Genomic DNA, 16,782 nt, shown 5'->3' on the forward strand with positions numbered 1-16,782 from the left:
TAACCTGGGTATCTTCTGTATAAAATTATATATGCACAGCTGGTATAACTTATACATCTTCTTGTATATAGTGATGTGTGTCACGTTGGTTACGTGGACCCACTGGGCCGTACCACCTTAACGGTATGGCAGCTGACCACAGTCACAGTCTATAGTTCGTATAGGTGTACCTGTGATAGCTCAGACAGTAGCAAGACAGGCTCGGCTTGTACTAGGCAGCAGGCAGGCACCAGGCATGGTGTAGCAGGACAGGCGTGGTACTCAGCGCAGCACGACTCCAAATCAATACGCCTCTTGGACCAGGATAGCACAGGATACAGGTTACAGGAACTGGAAACACTGGGAACCACTTAGGAGACCATTTGCAAAGACAGACTAGGGTAACGACAACAAAGCTCACACAATGCAGGGAGGGGCAGAGCCCTTCTTATAGTCCAGGGTGATCTGGGAGCATTCTCATTCTTCTATTATTTGCCTTGGAAGACCACCTACATTGCGTTCACCCTCCTGTGTGTCTACTGTCATATTGACTGTTCAATAAAGTGGAAACAAGTTTTTCCTTTTACTCACCGTATGTCGCTGGATCATCTCTCTACTATCTCTTTGTTGTTTGCCGTGTGCCGTCGCGGAGATCCGGGCGAGTTCTGAGGGCAGGACGCTGAGCTGGTGAGCTGGAGGATCCCTCCTCCCCCTATTTTCCCCATGTTTTTCTTTTCTGGGAGCAATCAGCTCAATCTCACACATGTGTGCACTCCGGCACCTTAAGGCTGGACAGAGCTCGCGAGCGCACCCTAGTAGTGGCTGTGGAACAGGACAGCCGCATGTGCAGACATCTCTGGAGAGAAGGGCGTCGACAGGATGGGTGGAGTTCGTGATCAGCGACCACAGACGTTACAGTATCCCCCCCTCTTCTTGGGACCAGAACGAGAGAGAAACTTCTTAATGAGGGTAGGAGCATTGAGCTTCTCCTCTGGCTCCCAGGACCTCTCTTCTGGATCAAACCCCCTCCAATCTACTAAATAAAAGGTTCTTCCTCTTACTTTTTTGGTGTCCAGGGAGCCACTGCAGGCCTAGGAATCTTAAAGTAGTGTTTCAGGACCACAGGTTTCAGAAGGGAGACATGGAAGGAGTTGGGGATCTTGAGGGTAGGAGGCAGCCGAAGCTTGTAGGAGACAGGGTTGATTTGTTGCAAAATCTCGAAGGGTCAGAGAAACCCGGGAGCAAACTTGTACGATGGCACCCTCAGCCCGATATTTCTGGAGGACAGCCAGACCTTAGTGCCTGGAAGAAACAGTGGAGGCTCTCGTCTTCTTGTATCTGCCTTTCTTTTCATGCGGTCGACCGGCAGCAGAATAGATCGGGTCTGCTGCCAGATTTGTAGAAAGTCCCTGAATGTAGAGTCAGCTGCAGGTTCCTGGTACATAGTGGAAACAGGGAGAGGTATTTGTGGGTGTTGGCCGTAGACAATGAAGAATGGGCTGGAGGCGGTGGACTCAGTGTGGTTGTTGTAGGAGAACTCCGCCCAAGGAAGCAGCTGCACCCAGTTATCATGCTCCTGGAGATAAAGTGTTGTAGATATTTCTCCATAATCTGATTTATTCTCCCGACTTGACTATTGGACTGGAGATGGTAGGCTGAGGAAAAGTACAACTTCACAACGAGGAGTCCGCAGAGGACTCTCCAGAACGGAGGTGAACTGAACCCCCCGATCCGACACAATATGCAGAGCCAAGCCGTGCAGACGGAAGATGTGTTGGATGAAGAGATTGGCCAGTCGGGAAGCAGAAGGTAGGCCGGTCAGTGGAACAAAATGAGCCATCTTGGAGAATCGGTCCACCACCACCCAGACCGTACTGCAACTAGCAGAGGGAGGCAAGTCCGTGACAAAGTCCATAGCAATATGTTGCCAGGGTGCATCGGGCACAGGCAGCGGCTGGAGAAGGCCAGCCGGCTTGGAGTGGGCAACTTTATTTGCTGCGCACACCGTGCAGGAGGAGACAAAGTCTGTGATGTCTTTGGGCAGTGTGGGCCACCAGAACTGACGAGCAATTAGGTCTCAGGTCTTACGGGCACCCACATGACCTGCCAGTTTGGAACTGTGTCCCCAGCGGAGGATTCTTCTTCTGTCTGCCGGACGCAAAAAAGTCTTCCCCGTGGGAATGTCTCTAACTTGCAGAGGATTGACAGGGATGATGCAGGATGGATCAATGATATTCTGTGGAGACTCCATAGTATCCTCGGTCTCAAATGACCTGGACAAGGTAGTGGGGCTCAAACTGGAACTGGCAAAGAACAGCGACCACCTGGAATGACGGAGATTCAGTCGTTGGGCCGTTTGGAGATAGGTGAGGTTCCTGTGGTCTGTGAATATCAAGATGGAATGAACTGCGCCCTCTAGTAGATGTCTCCACTCCTCCAGGGCCAATTTGATGGTCAGTAACTCCCGATCCCCAATCAAGTGGTTACGTTCTGCGGAAGAGAAGAGTTTAGAGTAATAGCCACATACCACTGTCTTGCCATTGGAACAGGAGTGCACCAGCACCGGCAGGGGAGGCGTCCACCTCCAACGAGAACAGTCGAGATACATCTGGATGATGGAGGATAGAGGCTGATGTGAAAGCAGTCTTCAGGCTATTAAATGCGGATTCCGCCTCAGGAGTCCACACGTTGGCGTTCATGCCTTTCCAAGACGGCCTTTATCTTCTCGGGATCCATCATGAGGACTTGATCCTAGATGATGTAGCCCAGGAAGGGTAGAGCATTTATCTCAAACACACACTTCTCCAAATTGGAGTAGAGACGATTCTCCCTTAACTGCAGCAAAACTTGACGGACAGGTCTCTGATGATTTTTTTTTCTCTAGATCCAATGACTCAAGAGGTCATCAAGATAGACCACAACACAAACATAGAGGAGGTCACAGAAGACTTCATTAACAAACTCTTGGAAGACAGCGGGAGCATTACACAGGCCAAAGGGCATTTCTAGATATTCATAGTGTCCATCACTGGTGTTAAATGCAGTCTTCCATTCATCACCCCGGCGAATCTGGATTAGGTTGTAAGCCCCACGCAGGTCTAGCTTCGAAAAAATCTTGGCTCCTCGTATACGATCAAACAGTTCAGAAATCAATGGCAACGGATATCTATTTTTTACAGTGATCTGGTTTAGACCCCGGTAGTCAATGCAGGGACACAGAGAACCATCCTTTTTCTTGACGAAGAAGAACCCGGCTCCTGCCAGGGAGGAAGACCTCTGTATGAAGCCCCTCTCCAAGTTCTTCTTAACATAGGCGGACATGGACAGAGTCTCTGGCAAGGAGAGAGGATATACCCTACCACGAGGATGGGATGCACCAGGAATCAGCTCGATAGGACAGTCATACGCCCGGTGTGGTGGCAGCGTCTCCGCCTCTTTCTTGCTGAAGACGTCCGAGAACGCAGAATAATGACAAGGGTTGACTGCCTTAGCCAGGACAAAGAGCGAGAGGAGCTCGGAATGGAGGGCTCCCACTTGGAGCCTCAGCGGCTTGGTCACAGCTACAACCGGGTCTGGCAGAGGTAGCCCATTCACAGATGCAATCATCAAAGGCCTCTCCAGAGGGGTTGTGGGCAACTGGAGAAGATCCACCAGGTCTTTCCGCATGAAGTTAGCTGCGGATCCAGAGTCCAGAAAAGCAGTGACCCGGTGCGTTCTCTCGCCGGACGTTTTGGTCACGGGAATGGACAATTGAAAAAAAAAAAAAAAAGTCCCTCTTCATCCAGGGTTGACTCTCCAACCAACCCTAGGCTCTGGGGCTTTTGGGGGCACAGACGCACAAGATGGCCTCCGATGCTGCAATATAGACAGTCCCAAAGTGCGTCTGCGATGTCTCTCCAGGGTAGACAGCTTGAGATGGTCCATCTTCAAAGACTCCTTTGGAGGAACAGCTGATCAGGACTGCAGGGGTTGCTGCAAAGTAGGAACCAGGCTAGGGAGTCCTCCCTCTCGGCGAGCCTCTTGGAACCGTTCTCGGATCCTTATATCAATCCAGGCGGCCAGAAGGATGAGGTCATCCATGGTAGACTGCAGATCTCAGGCAAGCTTGTCCTTAATATCAGGAGATAGTCCCCACCAAAATGTAGCCACCAGGGCCTCATTGTTCCACAACAGTTCTACCGCCAGGGTGCGGAAGTGGATGCCGTACTCGCCCACGGAAGGGTCTCCCTGGCGTAGGTTCCGCAAGGAGGGGGCTGCAGACGAGACTTGTCCAGGCTCCTCAAACAGTGCGAAATGTCCATAGGAACCCCTGGAAGTCACGGGTCTCTGGTCCTTGTCTTTCCCAGATAGGAGAGAGACGATGAAAGCGACCCTTGCGACATCAGTCGAAAATGCCCTTGCATACAGGCTAAAGTGAATCTGTCACTGGTTCAAAAATCCACGGCAGGTCTTCGCGTCTCCATCATATCGATGAGGTAGCGGCAAAGAAAAATCGGGGATCAGCACTGCCAGGAGGCGTAGTCGGAGGATCTGTACTGCCAGGAGGTGTAGTAGGAGAAACGGCAGCTTGCACATCCAGTTGATGTGCAATAAAGTTTAATGCCTGGAGGAGTTGGTCCTGTCGAGACTGGAGGTCTAGCATATACGCCCACATCTCTTGTGAGGTCATCATGGTCTTGGATTGACCAGCGGGGTCCATGGCCTGAGCTTACTGTCACGTTGGGTATTTGGACCCACTGAGCCATACCACCTTAATGTTATGGCAGCTGGCCAACAAGACACAGGTCACAGTCTATAGTTAGTATAGGTGTATCTGTGGTAGCTCAGATAGTAGCAATACAGGCTCGGCTGGGACTAGGCAGCAGGCAGGCACCAGGTGTGGTGTAGCAGGGCAGGCGTGGTACTCAATACAGCACTTGAACCAGGATAACACAGGGTACAGGTTACAGGAACCACTGGGAACTGGAAACCACTTAGGAGACCATTCGCAAAGACAGACTAGAGTAACGACAAGAAAGCTCAGGCAATAAAGGGAGGGGCAGAGCCCTTCTTATAGTCCAGGGTGATCTGGGAGCAATCAGCTCAATCTCACACTTGTGTGCACTGTGGCTCAATAAGGCTAGATAAAGTGCACGACCGCACCCCAGTGGTGGCTGTGGAACAGGACAGCCGCGTGTGCAGACATTTCTGGAGAGAAGGGGGTCGACAGGATCGGAGGAATTCGTGGTCAGCGACCATGGACGTTACAATATGGAGCATGCTGGTATAACCTGGGTATCTTCTGTATATAATTATATATGTACAACTGGTATAATTTATACATCTTATATATAGTGATATGGAGCATGCTGGTATAACCTGGGTATCTTCTGTATATAATTATATATGGAGTATGCTGGTATAGACTGGGTATCTTCTGTATATAATTATATATGGAGCATGCTGGTATAACCTGGGTATCTTCTGTATATAATTATATATGTACAGCTGGTATAAGTTATATATCTTCTTGTATATAGTGATATGGAGCATGCTGGTATAACCTGGGTATTTCCTGTATATAATTATATATGTACATCCGCTATAAGTCATACATCTTCTTGTATATAGCGATATGGAGCATGCTGGTATAACCTGGGTATCTTCTGTATATAATTATATATGGAGTATGCTGGTATAACCTGGGTATTTTCTATTGTGGAGATGTGGCTCACTAGGCGTGTGAATATAGTAGCCATGGACACAGGTACAGGGTAGCTTCAGTTGTCAAGGCTTAGTTTATTAAACCAGAAAAATAAAGTCCAACTTAAAGCAGCTTTCTTCAGCAGAATATCATAAGCAGTAAATAATAACACAGCAGTCCTTACTTCAGGTAAGAGGTTATAAATAAACCAGGTTGGTCTCACCGTTTGTGTGGTAGGGGTATAGCAGAAGTTCTCAGCTACAAAGCTTGTCCAGCCTACAGCCAGCATAACATGTGCAGCTTCTTTGTCTCCCCCTCACACACCATGCTCTATCTGTTTTCCTTGATTGAAGACAGGTGGAAAACCCTCAATGGAGTATGGGATTGACCTTCCCACCCAAGTCAAGCCTAAATCCTGGACCCCAAATACCAGGATCTGCATTACTGAAGCAAGCAAACTCAGTGACACGTACACATTATCCAGGACCTTTCCTCCTGGATTATTACACTATATATATATATATATATATATATATATATATATATATATCTACAGCTGGTATAATTTATACATCTTCTTGTATATAGTGAAATGGAGCATGCTGGTGTAACCTGGGCATGTTCTGTATGTAATTATATATGTACAGCTGGTATAAGTCATACATCTTCTTGTATATAGTGACATAGAGCATGCTGGTATAACCTGGGTATCTCCTGTATATAATTATATATGTACAGCTGGTATAAGTTATATATCTTCTTGTATATAGTGATATGGAGCATGCTGGTATAACCTGGGTATCTTCTGTATATAATTATATATGTACAGCTGGTATAAGTTATACATCTTCTTGTATATAGTGATATGGAGCATGCTGGTATAACCTGGGTATCTTCTTTATATAATTATATATGTACAGCTGGTATAAGTTATACATCTTCTTGTATATAGTGATATGGAGCATGCTGCTATAATCTGGGTATCTTCTGTATATAATTATATATGTACAGCTGGTATAAGTTATACATCTTCTTGTATATAGTGATACGGAGCATGCTGGTATAACCTGGGTATCTTCTGTATATAATTATATATGTACAGCAGGTATAAGTTATACATCTTCTTGTATATAGTGATATGGAGCATGCTGGTATAACCTGGGTGTCTTCTGTATATAATTATATATGTACAGCTGGTATTAGTTATACTCTTCTTGTATATAGTGATATGGAGCATGCTGGTATAACCTGGGCATCTTCTGTATATAATTATATATGTACAGCTGGTATAAGTTATACATCTTCTTGTATATAGTGATATGGAGCATGCTGGTATAACCTGGGTATCTTCTGTATATAATTATATATGTACAGCTGGTATAAGTTATACATCTTCTTGTATATAGTGATATGGAGCATGCTGGTATAACCTGGGTATCTTCTGTATATAATTATATATGTACAGCAGGTATAAGTTATACATCTTCCTGTATATAGTGATATGGAGCATGCTGGTATAACCTGGGTATCTTCTGTATATAATTATATATGTACAGCTGGAATAAGTTATACATCTTCCTGTATATAGTGATATGGAGCATGCTGGTATAACCTGGGCATCTCCTGTATATAATTATATATGTACAGCTGGTATAAGTTATATATCTTTTTGTATATAGTGATATGAAGCATGCTGGTATAACCTGGGTATTATCTATATAAAATTATATATGTACAGCTGGTATAAGTTGTACATCTTCTTGTATATAGTGATATGGAGCGAGCTGGTATAACCTGGGTATCTTCTGTATATAATTATATATGTACAGCTGGTATAAGTTATACATCTTCTTGTATATAGTGATATGGAGCATGCTGGTATAACCTGGGTATCTTTTTTATATAATTATATATGTACAGCTGGTATAAGTTATACATCTTCTTGTATATAGTGATATGGAGCATGCTGCTATAATCTGGGTATCTTCTGTATATAATTATATATGTACAGCTGGTATAAGTTATACATCTTCTTGTATATAGTGATATGGAGCATGCTGGTATAACCTGGGTATCTTCTGTATATAATTATATATGTACAGCTGGTATGTTATATATCTTCTTGTATATAGTGATATGGAGCATGCTGGTATAACCTGGGTATCTTCTGTATATAATTATATATGTACAGCTGGTATGTTATACATCTTCTTGTATATAGTGATATGCAGCATGCTGGTATAACCTGGGTATCTTCTGTATATAATTATATATGTACAGCTGGTATAAGTTATACATCTTCTTTTATATAGTGATATGGAGCATGCTGGTAGAACTTGGGTAACTTCTGTATATAATTATATATGTACAGCTGGTATAAGTTATACATCTCCTTGTATATAGTGATATGGAGCATGCTGGTATAACCTGGGTATCTTCTGTATATAATTATATATGTACAGCTGGTATAAGTTATACATCTTCTTGTATATAGTGATATGAAGCATGCTGGTATAACCTGGGCATCTTCTGTATATAATTATATATGTACAGCTGGTATAAGTAATACATCTTCTTGTATATAGTGATATGGAGCATGCTGGTATAACCTGGGTATCTTCTTTATATAATTATATATGTACAGCTGGTATAAGTTATACATCTTCCTGTATATAGTGATATGGAGCATGCTGCTATAATCTGGGTATCTTCTGTATATAATTATATATGTACAGCTGGTATAAGTTATACATCTTCTTGTATATAGTGATATGGAGCATGCTGGTATAACCTGGGTATCTTCTGTATATAATTATATATGTACAGCTGGTATAAGTTATACATCTTCTTGTATATAGTGATACGGAGCACGCTGGTATAACCTGGGAATCTTCTGTATATAATTATATATGTACAGCTCGTATAAGTTATACATCTTCTTGTATATAGTGATATGGAGCATGCTGGTATAACCTGGGTATCTTCTGTATATAATTATATATGTACAGCTGTATAAGTTATACATCTTCTTGTATATAGTGATATGGAGCATGCTGGTATAACCTGGCTATCTTCTGTATATAATTATATATGTACAGCTGGTATAAGTTATACATCTTCTTGTATATAGTGATATGGAGCATGCTGGTATAACCTGGGTATCTTCTGTATTTAATTATATATGTACAGCTGGTATAAGCTAAACATCTTCTTGTATATAATGATATGGAGCATGCTGGTATAACCTGGGTATCTTCTGTATATAATTATATATGTACAGATGGTATATGTTATACATCTTCTTGTATATAGTGATATGGAGCATGCTGGTATAACCTGGGTATCTTCTGTATATAATTATATATATACAGCTGGTATAAGTTATATATCTTCTTGTATATAGTGATATGGAGCATGCTGGTATAACCTGGGTATCTTCTGTATATAATTATATATGTACAGCTGGTATAAGTTATACATATTCTTGTATATAGTGATATGGAGCATGCTGGTATAACCTGGGTATCTTCTGTATATAATTATATATGTACAGCTGGTATAAGTTATACATCTTCTGTATATAGTGATATGGAGCATGCTAGTATAACCTGGGTATCTTCTGTATATAATTATATATGTACAGCTGGTATAAGTTATACATCTTCTTGTATATAGTGATATGGAGCATGCTGGTATAACCTGGGTATCTTCTGTATATAATTATATATATATACAGCTGGTATAAGTTATACATCTTCTTGTATATAGTGATATGGAGCATGCTGGTATAACCTGGGTATCTTCTGTATATAATTATATATGTACAGCTGGTATACGTTGTACATCATCTTGTATATAGTGATATGGAACATGCTGGTATAACCTGGGTATCTTCTGTATATAATTATATATGTACAGCTGGTATAAGTTATACATCTTCTTGTATATAGTGATATGGAGCATGCTGGTATAACCTGGGTATCTTCTGTATATAATTATATATGTATAGCTGGTATAAGTTATATATCTTCTTGTATATAGTGATATGGAGCATGCTGGTATAACCTGGGTATCTTCTGTATATAATTATGTATGTACAGCTGGTATAAGTTATACATATTCTTGTATATAGTGATATGGAGCATGCTGGTATAACCTGGGTATCTTCTGTATATAATTATATATGTACAGCTGGTATAAGTTATACATCTTCTTGTATATAGTGATATGGAGCATGCAGGTATAACCTGGGTATCTTCTGTATATAATTATATATGTACAGCTGGTATAAGTTATACATCTTCTTGTATATATTGATATGGAGCATGCTGGTATAACCTGGGTATCTTCTGTATATAATTATATATGTACAGCTGGTATAAGTTATACATCTTCTTGTATATAGTGATATGGAGCATGCTGGTATAACCTGGGTATCTTCTGTATATAATTATATATGTACAGCTGGTATAAGTTATACATCTTCTTGTATATAGTGATATGGAGCATGCTGGTATAACCTGGGTATCGTCTGTATATCATTATATATGTACAGCTGGTATAAGTTATACATCTTCTTGTATATAGTGATATGGAGCATGCTGGTGTAACCTGGGTATCTCCTGTATATAATTATATATGTACAGCTGGTATAAGTTATACATCTTCTTGTATATAGTGATATGGAGCATGCTGGTATAACCTGGGTATCGTCTGTATATCATTATATATGTACAGCTGGTATAAGTTATACATCTTCTTGTATATAGTGATATGGAGCATGCTGGTGTAACCTGGGTATCTCCTGTATATAATTATATATGTACAGCTGGTATAAGTTATACATCTTCCTGTATATAGTGATATGGAACATGCTGGTATAACCTGGGTATGTTCTGTATATAATTATATATGTACAGCTGGTATAAGTTATACATCTTCTTGTATATAGTGATATGGAGCATGCTGGTATAACCTGGGTGTCCTCTGTATATAATTATATATGTACAGCTGGTATAAGTTATACATCTTCTTGTATATAGTGATATGGAGCATGCTGGTATAACCTGGGTATCTTCTGTATATAATTATATATGTACAGCTGGTATAAGTTATACATCTTCTTGTATATAGTGATATGGAGCATGCTGGTATAACCTGGGTATCTCCTGTATATAATTATATATGTACAGCTGGTATAAGTTATACATCTTCTTGTATATAGTGATATGGAGCATGCTGGTATAACCTGGGTATCTTCTGTATATAATTATATATGTACAGCTGGTATAAGTTATACATCTTCTTGTATATAGTGATATGAAGCATGCTGGTATAACCTGGGTATCTTCTGTATATAATTATATATGTACAGCTGGTATAAGTTATACATCTTCTTGTATATAGTGATATGGAGCATGCTGGTATAACCTGGGTATCCTCTGTATATAATTATATATGCACAGCTGGTATAAGTTATACATCTTCATGTATATAGTGATATGGAGCATGCTGGTATAACCTGGGTATCTTCTTTATATAATTATATATGTACAGCTGGTATAAGTTATACATCTTCTTGTATATAGTGATATGGAGCATGCTGGTATAACCTGGGCATCTTCTGTATATAATGATATATGTACAGCTGGTATAAGTTATACATCTTCTTGTATATAGCGATATGGAGCATGCTGGTATAACCTGGGTATCTTCTGTATATAATTATATATGTACAGCTGGTATAAGTTATACATCTTCTTGTATATAGTGATATGGAGCATGCTGGTATAACCTGGGTATCTTCTGTATATAATTATATATGTACAGCTGGTATTAGTTATACTCTTCCTGTATATAGTGATATGGAGCATGCTGGTATAACCTGGGTATCTTCTGTATATAATTATATATGTACAGCTGGTATAAGTTATACATCTTCTTGTATATAGTGATATGGAGCATGCTGGTATAACCTGGGTATCTTCTGTATATAATTATATATGTACAGCTGGTATAAGTTATACATCTTCTTGTATATAGTGATATGGAGCATGCTGGTATAACCTGGGTATCTTCTGTATATAATTATATATGTACAGCTGGTATAAGTTATACATCTTCTTGTATATAGTGATATGGAGCATGCTGGTATAACCTGGGTATCCTCTGTATATAATTATATATGCACAGCTGGTATAAGTTATACATCTTCATGTATATAGTGATATGGAGCATGCTGGTATAACCTGGGTATCTTCTGTATATAATTATATATGTACAGCTGATATAAGTTATACATCTTCTTGTATATAGTGATATGGAGCATGCTGGTATAACCTGGGTATCTCCTGTATATAATTATATATGTTCAGCTGGTATAAGTTATACATCTTCTTGTATATAGTGATATGGAGCATGCTGGTATAACCTGGGTATCTTCTGTATATAATTATATATGTACAGCTGGTATAAGTTATACATCTTCTTGTATATAGTGATATGGGGCATGCTGGTATAACCTGGGTATCTCCTGTATATAATTATATATGTACAGCTGGTATAAGTTATACATCTTCTTGTATATAGTGATATGGAGCATGCTGGTATAACCTGGGTATCTCCTGTATATAATTATATATGTTCAGCTGGTATAAGTTATACATCTTCTTGTATATAGTGATATGGAGCATGCTGGTATAACCTGGGTATCTTCTGTATATAATTATATATGTACAGCTGGTATAAGTTATACATCTTCTTGTATATAGTGATATGGAGCATGCTGGTATAACCTGGGTATCTCCTGTATATAATTATATATGTACAGCTGGTATAAGTTATACATCTTCTTGTATATAGTGATATGGAGCATGCTGGTATAACCTGGGTATCTTCTGTATATAATTATATATGTACAGCTGGTATAAGTTATACATATTACTTCTGAATCATTTTATTGTACGCTTAGGCGTGTTGCTTCACGTGATAGACAATGATTATTATCAAAACAATTAATAAGCAGACAGACAATATCAGTCTGAATATGTTTTGCAACATGTAATTCTTTTGTCTACCTGAAAAAAATAAATAGTGGTCAGTACATAGGTTTTGGGGTTTACTACGTTATTATAGGTAAAATCCAATACTAAAATTACAATTAGATATTTTACTTTTATATTTATATAATTATTATTCGTTTCGCCTCATGCATCGGTTTTATACTTGTTATAAGCTTTCTCTTTACTATACAAATAAATAAAACATTGTCGTAGTCCGACCTCCATTTTCAAGACTTGTATGCAACAGTTCGCATTTGAAGGGGTTGTCCATGACTGTACAACTGATGACCTATCCACCAAATATTTTATCAGTATAGGACCAGTGGGGGTCCGACACCCGGAACCCGCACCGATCAGCTGCTCCAGCTGCCTGCAACCCCGGACGTCGATGCCGGAAACAAATGGCTCCTATCACGGAATAGCGGCCAAATTGCAGTACTATTCAAGTGAATAGGAGCAGAGCTGCAGAACGGCCGCTATGCAGTGGTCGGAGCCATCTGCTTCCGGCTCCAACTACTGCATACCGTTCAAAACATCCAATGCTCGGAGGCAGCCGGGGTCTGGGTGTCGGACCTGCACCGATTATATACTGACGACCTATCCTGTGGATAGGTCATCAATTGTCCGGCCGTGGAAAACCCCTTTAATATAGGAAATGCCCATATTGGTGAACTCCTGAGAAGCGCCACCTTAACAAAAAGTGTGGATGGAACTGAGCTCCCAACTTCACATTGCCAATGTCACCAATTATAAAGACTTCTTAATAATAGTTTTATGACTCTTCTTCTATTGATCCTAAATAGATAGATGATAGATATGAGCTAGATAGACCGATAGATAGAAAAATAGATAAGAGATGATTGATTGATTCATTGACTGATTGATAGACAGATCTGAGATAGATAGATAGATAGATAGATATGAGATAGATAGATATGAGATAGATAGATAGATAGATAGATATGAGATAGATAGATAGATAGATATGTGATAGACAGATATGAGATAGATAGATAGATAGATAGATAGATAGATAGATAGATAGATAGATATGAGATAGATAGATAGATAGATATGTGATAGACAGATCTGAGATAGATAGATGATAGATAGATAGATAGATAGATAGATAGATAGATAGATAGATAGATAGATAGAAATAATTATTATTTACCTTTTACAAGGACAGGTAAGTTGTGACTCGTCTTCCTCACATTGTTGGTTGATGTTTTCACCTCACAGTAGTAACTTCCAGAATCCTCCAGGTGAGTGGACTGAACTTCATATTTATTGGATGATCTGAATTCCTGGATATTCTTATCACCTCTGTAGAAAGCAAATTGCAGTTCTGTATTCTGTCTGTCCGGACTAAGACGTGTGTCACATGTCAGGGTCATGACATCACCCTCTACCACCGGATCTGGGGATACATTTATCTCTGGAGACGAGAAGAGCTCTGGAGGAGACGAGAATGTCAATGCAACTCAGGTGTTTTATATTAACCCACAGTTCCCATGACACAGAAACACATTTTTCTTCCATATAAGAGTCCAATGCAACAAGGGTTAGAGAGAATGGAAACAACCAAAAGACATGGGAGAACTTAGGTCAAGGTTTGGCCTTTTTTCATTGTGGATTTGGGGGTACAGAAGACTAGAGCACTGGTAGGAATCTCAAACTGATGGGAGATTAGTAACCACCATTCTCAGCCGCCCCTGTCCTGGTCCTTGTTTTCACTTTAGAGTTGTGTGGTTGCTTTCCAAGAAATGTCAATGAAGATCTACCTTTTTGGATTCCACTGATTTGAACCTTAAGACATGTTTAGATGATGTGGCATAAATTATTAATCTCTGCATGGGTTTAGCTATAGGGGGTGTAGAGGTAGCAGTTGCACCTGTGCCCTGGTGCCTGAGGAGGTCCAAAGGTCCCTTTGCCGTATAAGAAGACAACAGTATTATAAATGGCACGTGGTAGCTGAGGGGTCCTGTTACAGATTATTCCTTGAGGCTCAGGAGTTTCAAGTTATGTCTCGAAATTTTGGGCACTGTCCTTTAAAATATTGTCCAGAATAGTTCTTAGTTTAGTGTAAATGATTTGTGAAATTGAAGGATCTTTAGAACATTATTCGGATATATCCACCTGCTAGATCACCTGATGAACCAAGTCTGTCTTGGATCCATGTGTCCGATTTTAAACCCCCACTACCTATTTCTCCCAGCCTTATCCCCTCCTTACTGACCTTAGATGGTTACACATGTACCTTTATGGACATCTCTATATTTACCATCTCCATACTACAGTACCACAAACATGTTTAGATCTTGATTGACTCCCACTGGTTCCCTACTAAGACTATGGACTTTCCATCTGTGGTGGAGTTATTAGAGGAAGAATTATTTACGACAAACCTACAGCCTACTGAACGTAACAGATATTTCCTTGCTTAACACTTCAAGCACACAGATTATTTTGGTTTTCAGGAAACATATCACATGACTTCTACTCACCAGATATAACGACAGGTATTTTTTGACTCATCTTCCTAACACTACTGTCTGAAGTTCTTATCTCACATTCATAATTCCCAGAGTCCTCCAGGTGAGCGGACTGAATTTTATATTTATTAGATGAACCGAATTTCTGAACCTCCCGTCCATCTCCGTAGAAAGCAAACTGCAGTTCTGTATTCTGTCTGTTTGAGTTAACACTCGTGTCACACGTCAAAGTCATGAGATCGCCTTCTACCAAAGTAGTTGACGCTCCTTTAATCATTGGAGAAGTGAAGCCCCCTAGAAGAGAGAAAAATGTTGATCCAAGTTAGTGGAGTGATGGAGTGGGGTGGGGCAATATCTGCCACTGGGGGTGAATTGCAGATTCCGGGAAAGCATTGAGTACAGACATGCCTTAACTTTTTTTTAAAATACAAATTTAAACTATGGAAAGCAAATCGATCAGGATCAATAGGAGTTAAGGAGAGCACTCTATTACAGGAATGCCACCGTTGAACCCTCGAAAATTACAGTAGCACCGGTCTTTGTAATGAATGTTGTTTTGCCATCCTCCCCTGGTCTTCATTACATTTTTCTGCGACAATCCAGCACCTTCGCCTTCAATCCGCACATTACACAAAGATATATTGTGGTCTTCTATGGCTCTCCCCCTACCCTGATCTGTGCTGCTCTCATGTTTTGCCACAACAATATTAATTAGCTGACATTTTGAATAGGAAGAGGTGCCTCCTTTATCTTAACTACACTTTTAGTATACCATGACATAATATTTATTGAATGTGCTCTGCCTGTCACAGATGGAAAAATAAACCAGGAATGCTGCAAACACAGTGCACTCAACTTATACTAGTCAACAAGCAATGTACTCTGCCCATGTCACAGATGGAAAAAGAAACAAGAATACTGTAAACTCAGCACACCTAACTTACACTATATATTTATTTAGCAGTGCCCATGTCAAAGATGGAAAAAAAAATAGAATACCACTAAATTAAATATTTAAAAAAAAAATAGGGTATAGGAAAGGAAATTGTATATAACTGTCTGAGAATCAGGGATTACAGGTTTTTGTAGTGCAGCATTAATATTCTTGCAACTTTAAAATCCCGACTTGCAAACACACCTAACTTCTAAGCAGCAAGATAGCTCTGCCAAAGCACAATCAACTCTGCAGCACACTGGCACTAAATAACGCAGTTAGGTGCTCCTCAAGGGATATTCCAGCCTTAGCACTTTCTCACCGATCTACTGGAGAGGTAAAAATTCAAGATAAGTGGGGGTCCAACCCTGACCCTCCATTCAGCAGCAAGACCACGGCTAGTAGGAGATTGAGTGGAGCTGTTTTCGAGCATGTTCCTACAGTATGACTCCATTCAGAGTCTATGACACTGACGGAAACAGCCGAGAACGTTGAGTGCCCTCTGCAGCCGGTGATTATGTTCGGAGACCCACTGGCTAAAGTGTGCCATCGATTACTTGGGCTGTTCCATCGACATATTGAGTAGAAGTCGCCCCATCTCGCCAAACAAGAGTTGATAGAGGGTTTTTC

At 40.4% G+C, this 16,782-nt stretch overlaps 1 protein-coding gene across 1 annotated transcript in view; it reads right to left on the reverse strand.

The window, feature by feature from the left end:
- LOC142665025 (Fc receptor-like protein 5) overlaps positions 1-16,782 on the reverse strand; it is a 57,751-nt gene that overhangs the window by 36,836 nt on the left and 4,133 nt on the right. The window contains exons 5-7 of the mRNA XM_075844559.1: positions 15,231-15,512; positions 13,898-14,179; positions 12,635-12,738 (exon numbers count right to left, since the gene is read on the reverse strand). Coding sequence (XP_075700674.1) covers positions 12,635-12,738; positions 13,898-14,179; positions 15,231-15,512 — 668 coding nt within the window. The remainder of the gene's footprint in view (positions 1-12,634; positions 12,739-13,897; positions 14,180-15,230; positions 15,513-16,782) is intronic.

This window comes from Rhinoderma darwinii, chromosome 12 (genome assembly GCF_050947455.1).
Source record: "Rhinoderma darwinii isolate aRhiDar2 chromosome 12, aRhiDar2.hap1, whole genome shotgun sequence".
In the NCBI taxonomy this organism is placed as follows: domain Eukaryota; kingdom Metazoa; phylum Chordata; class Amphibia; order Anura; family Rhinodermatidae; genus Rhinoderma; species Rhinoderma darwinii.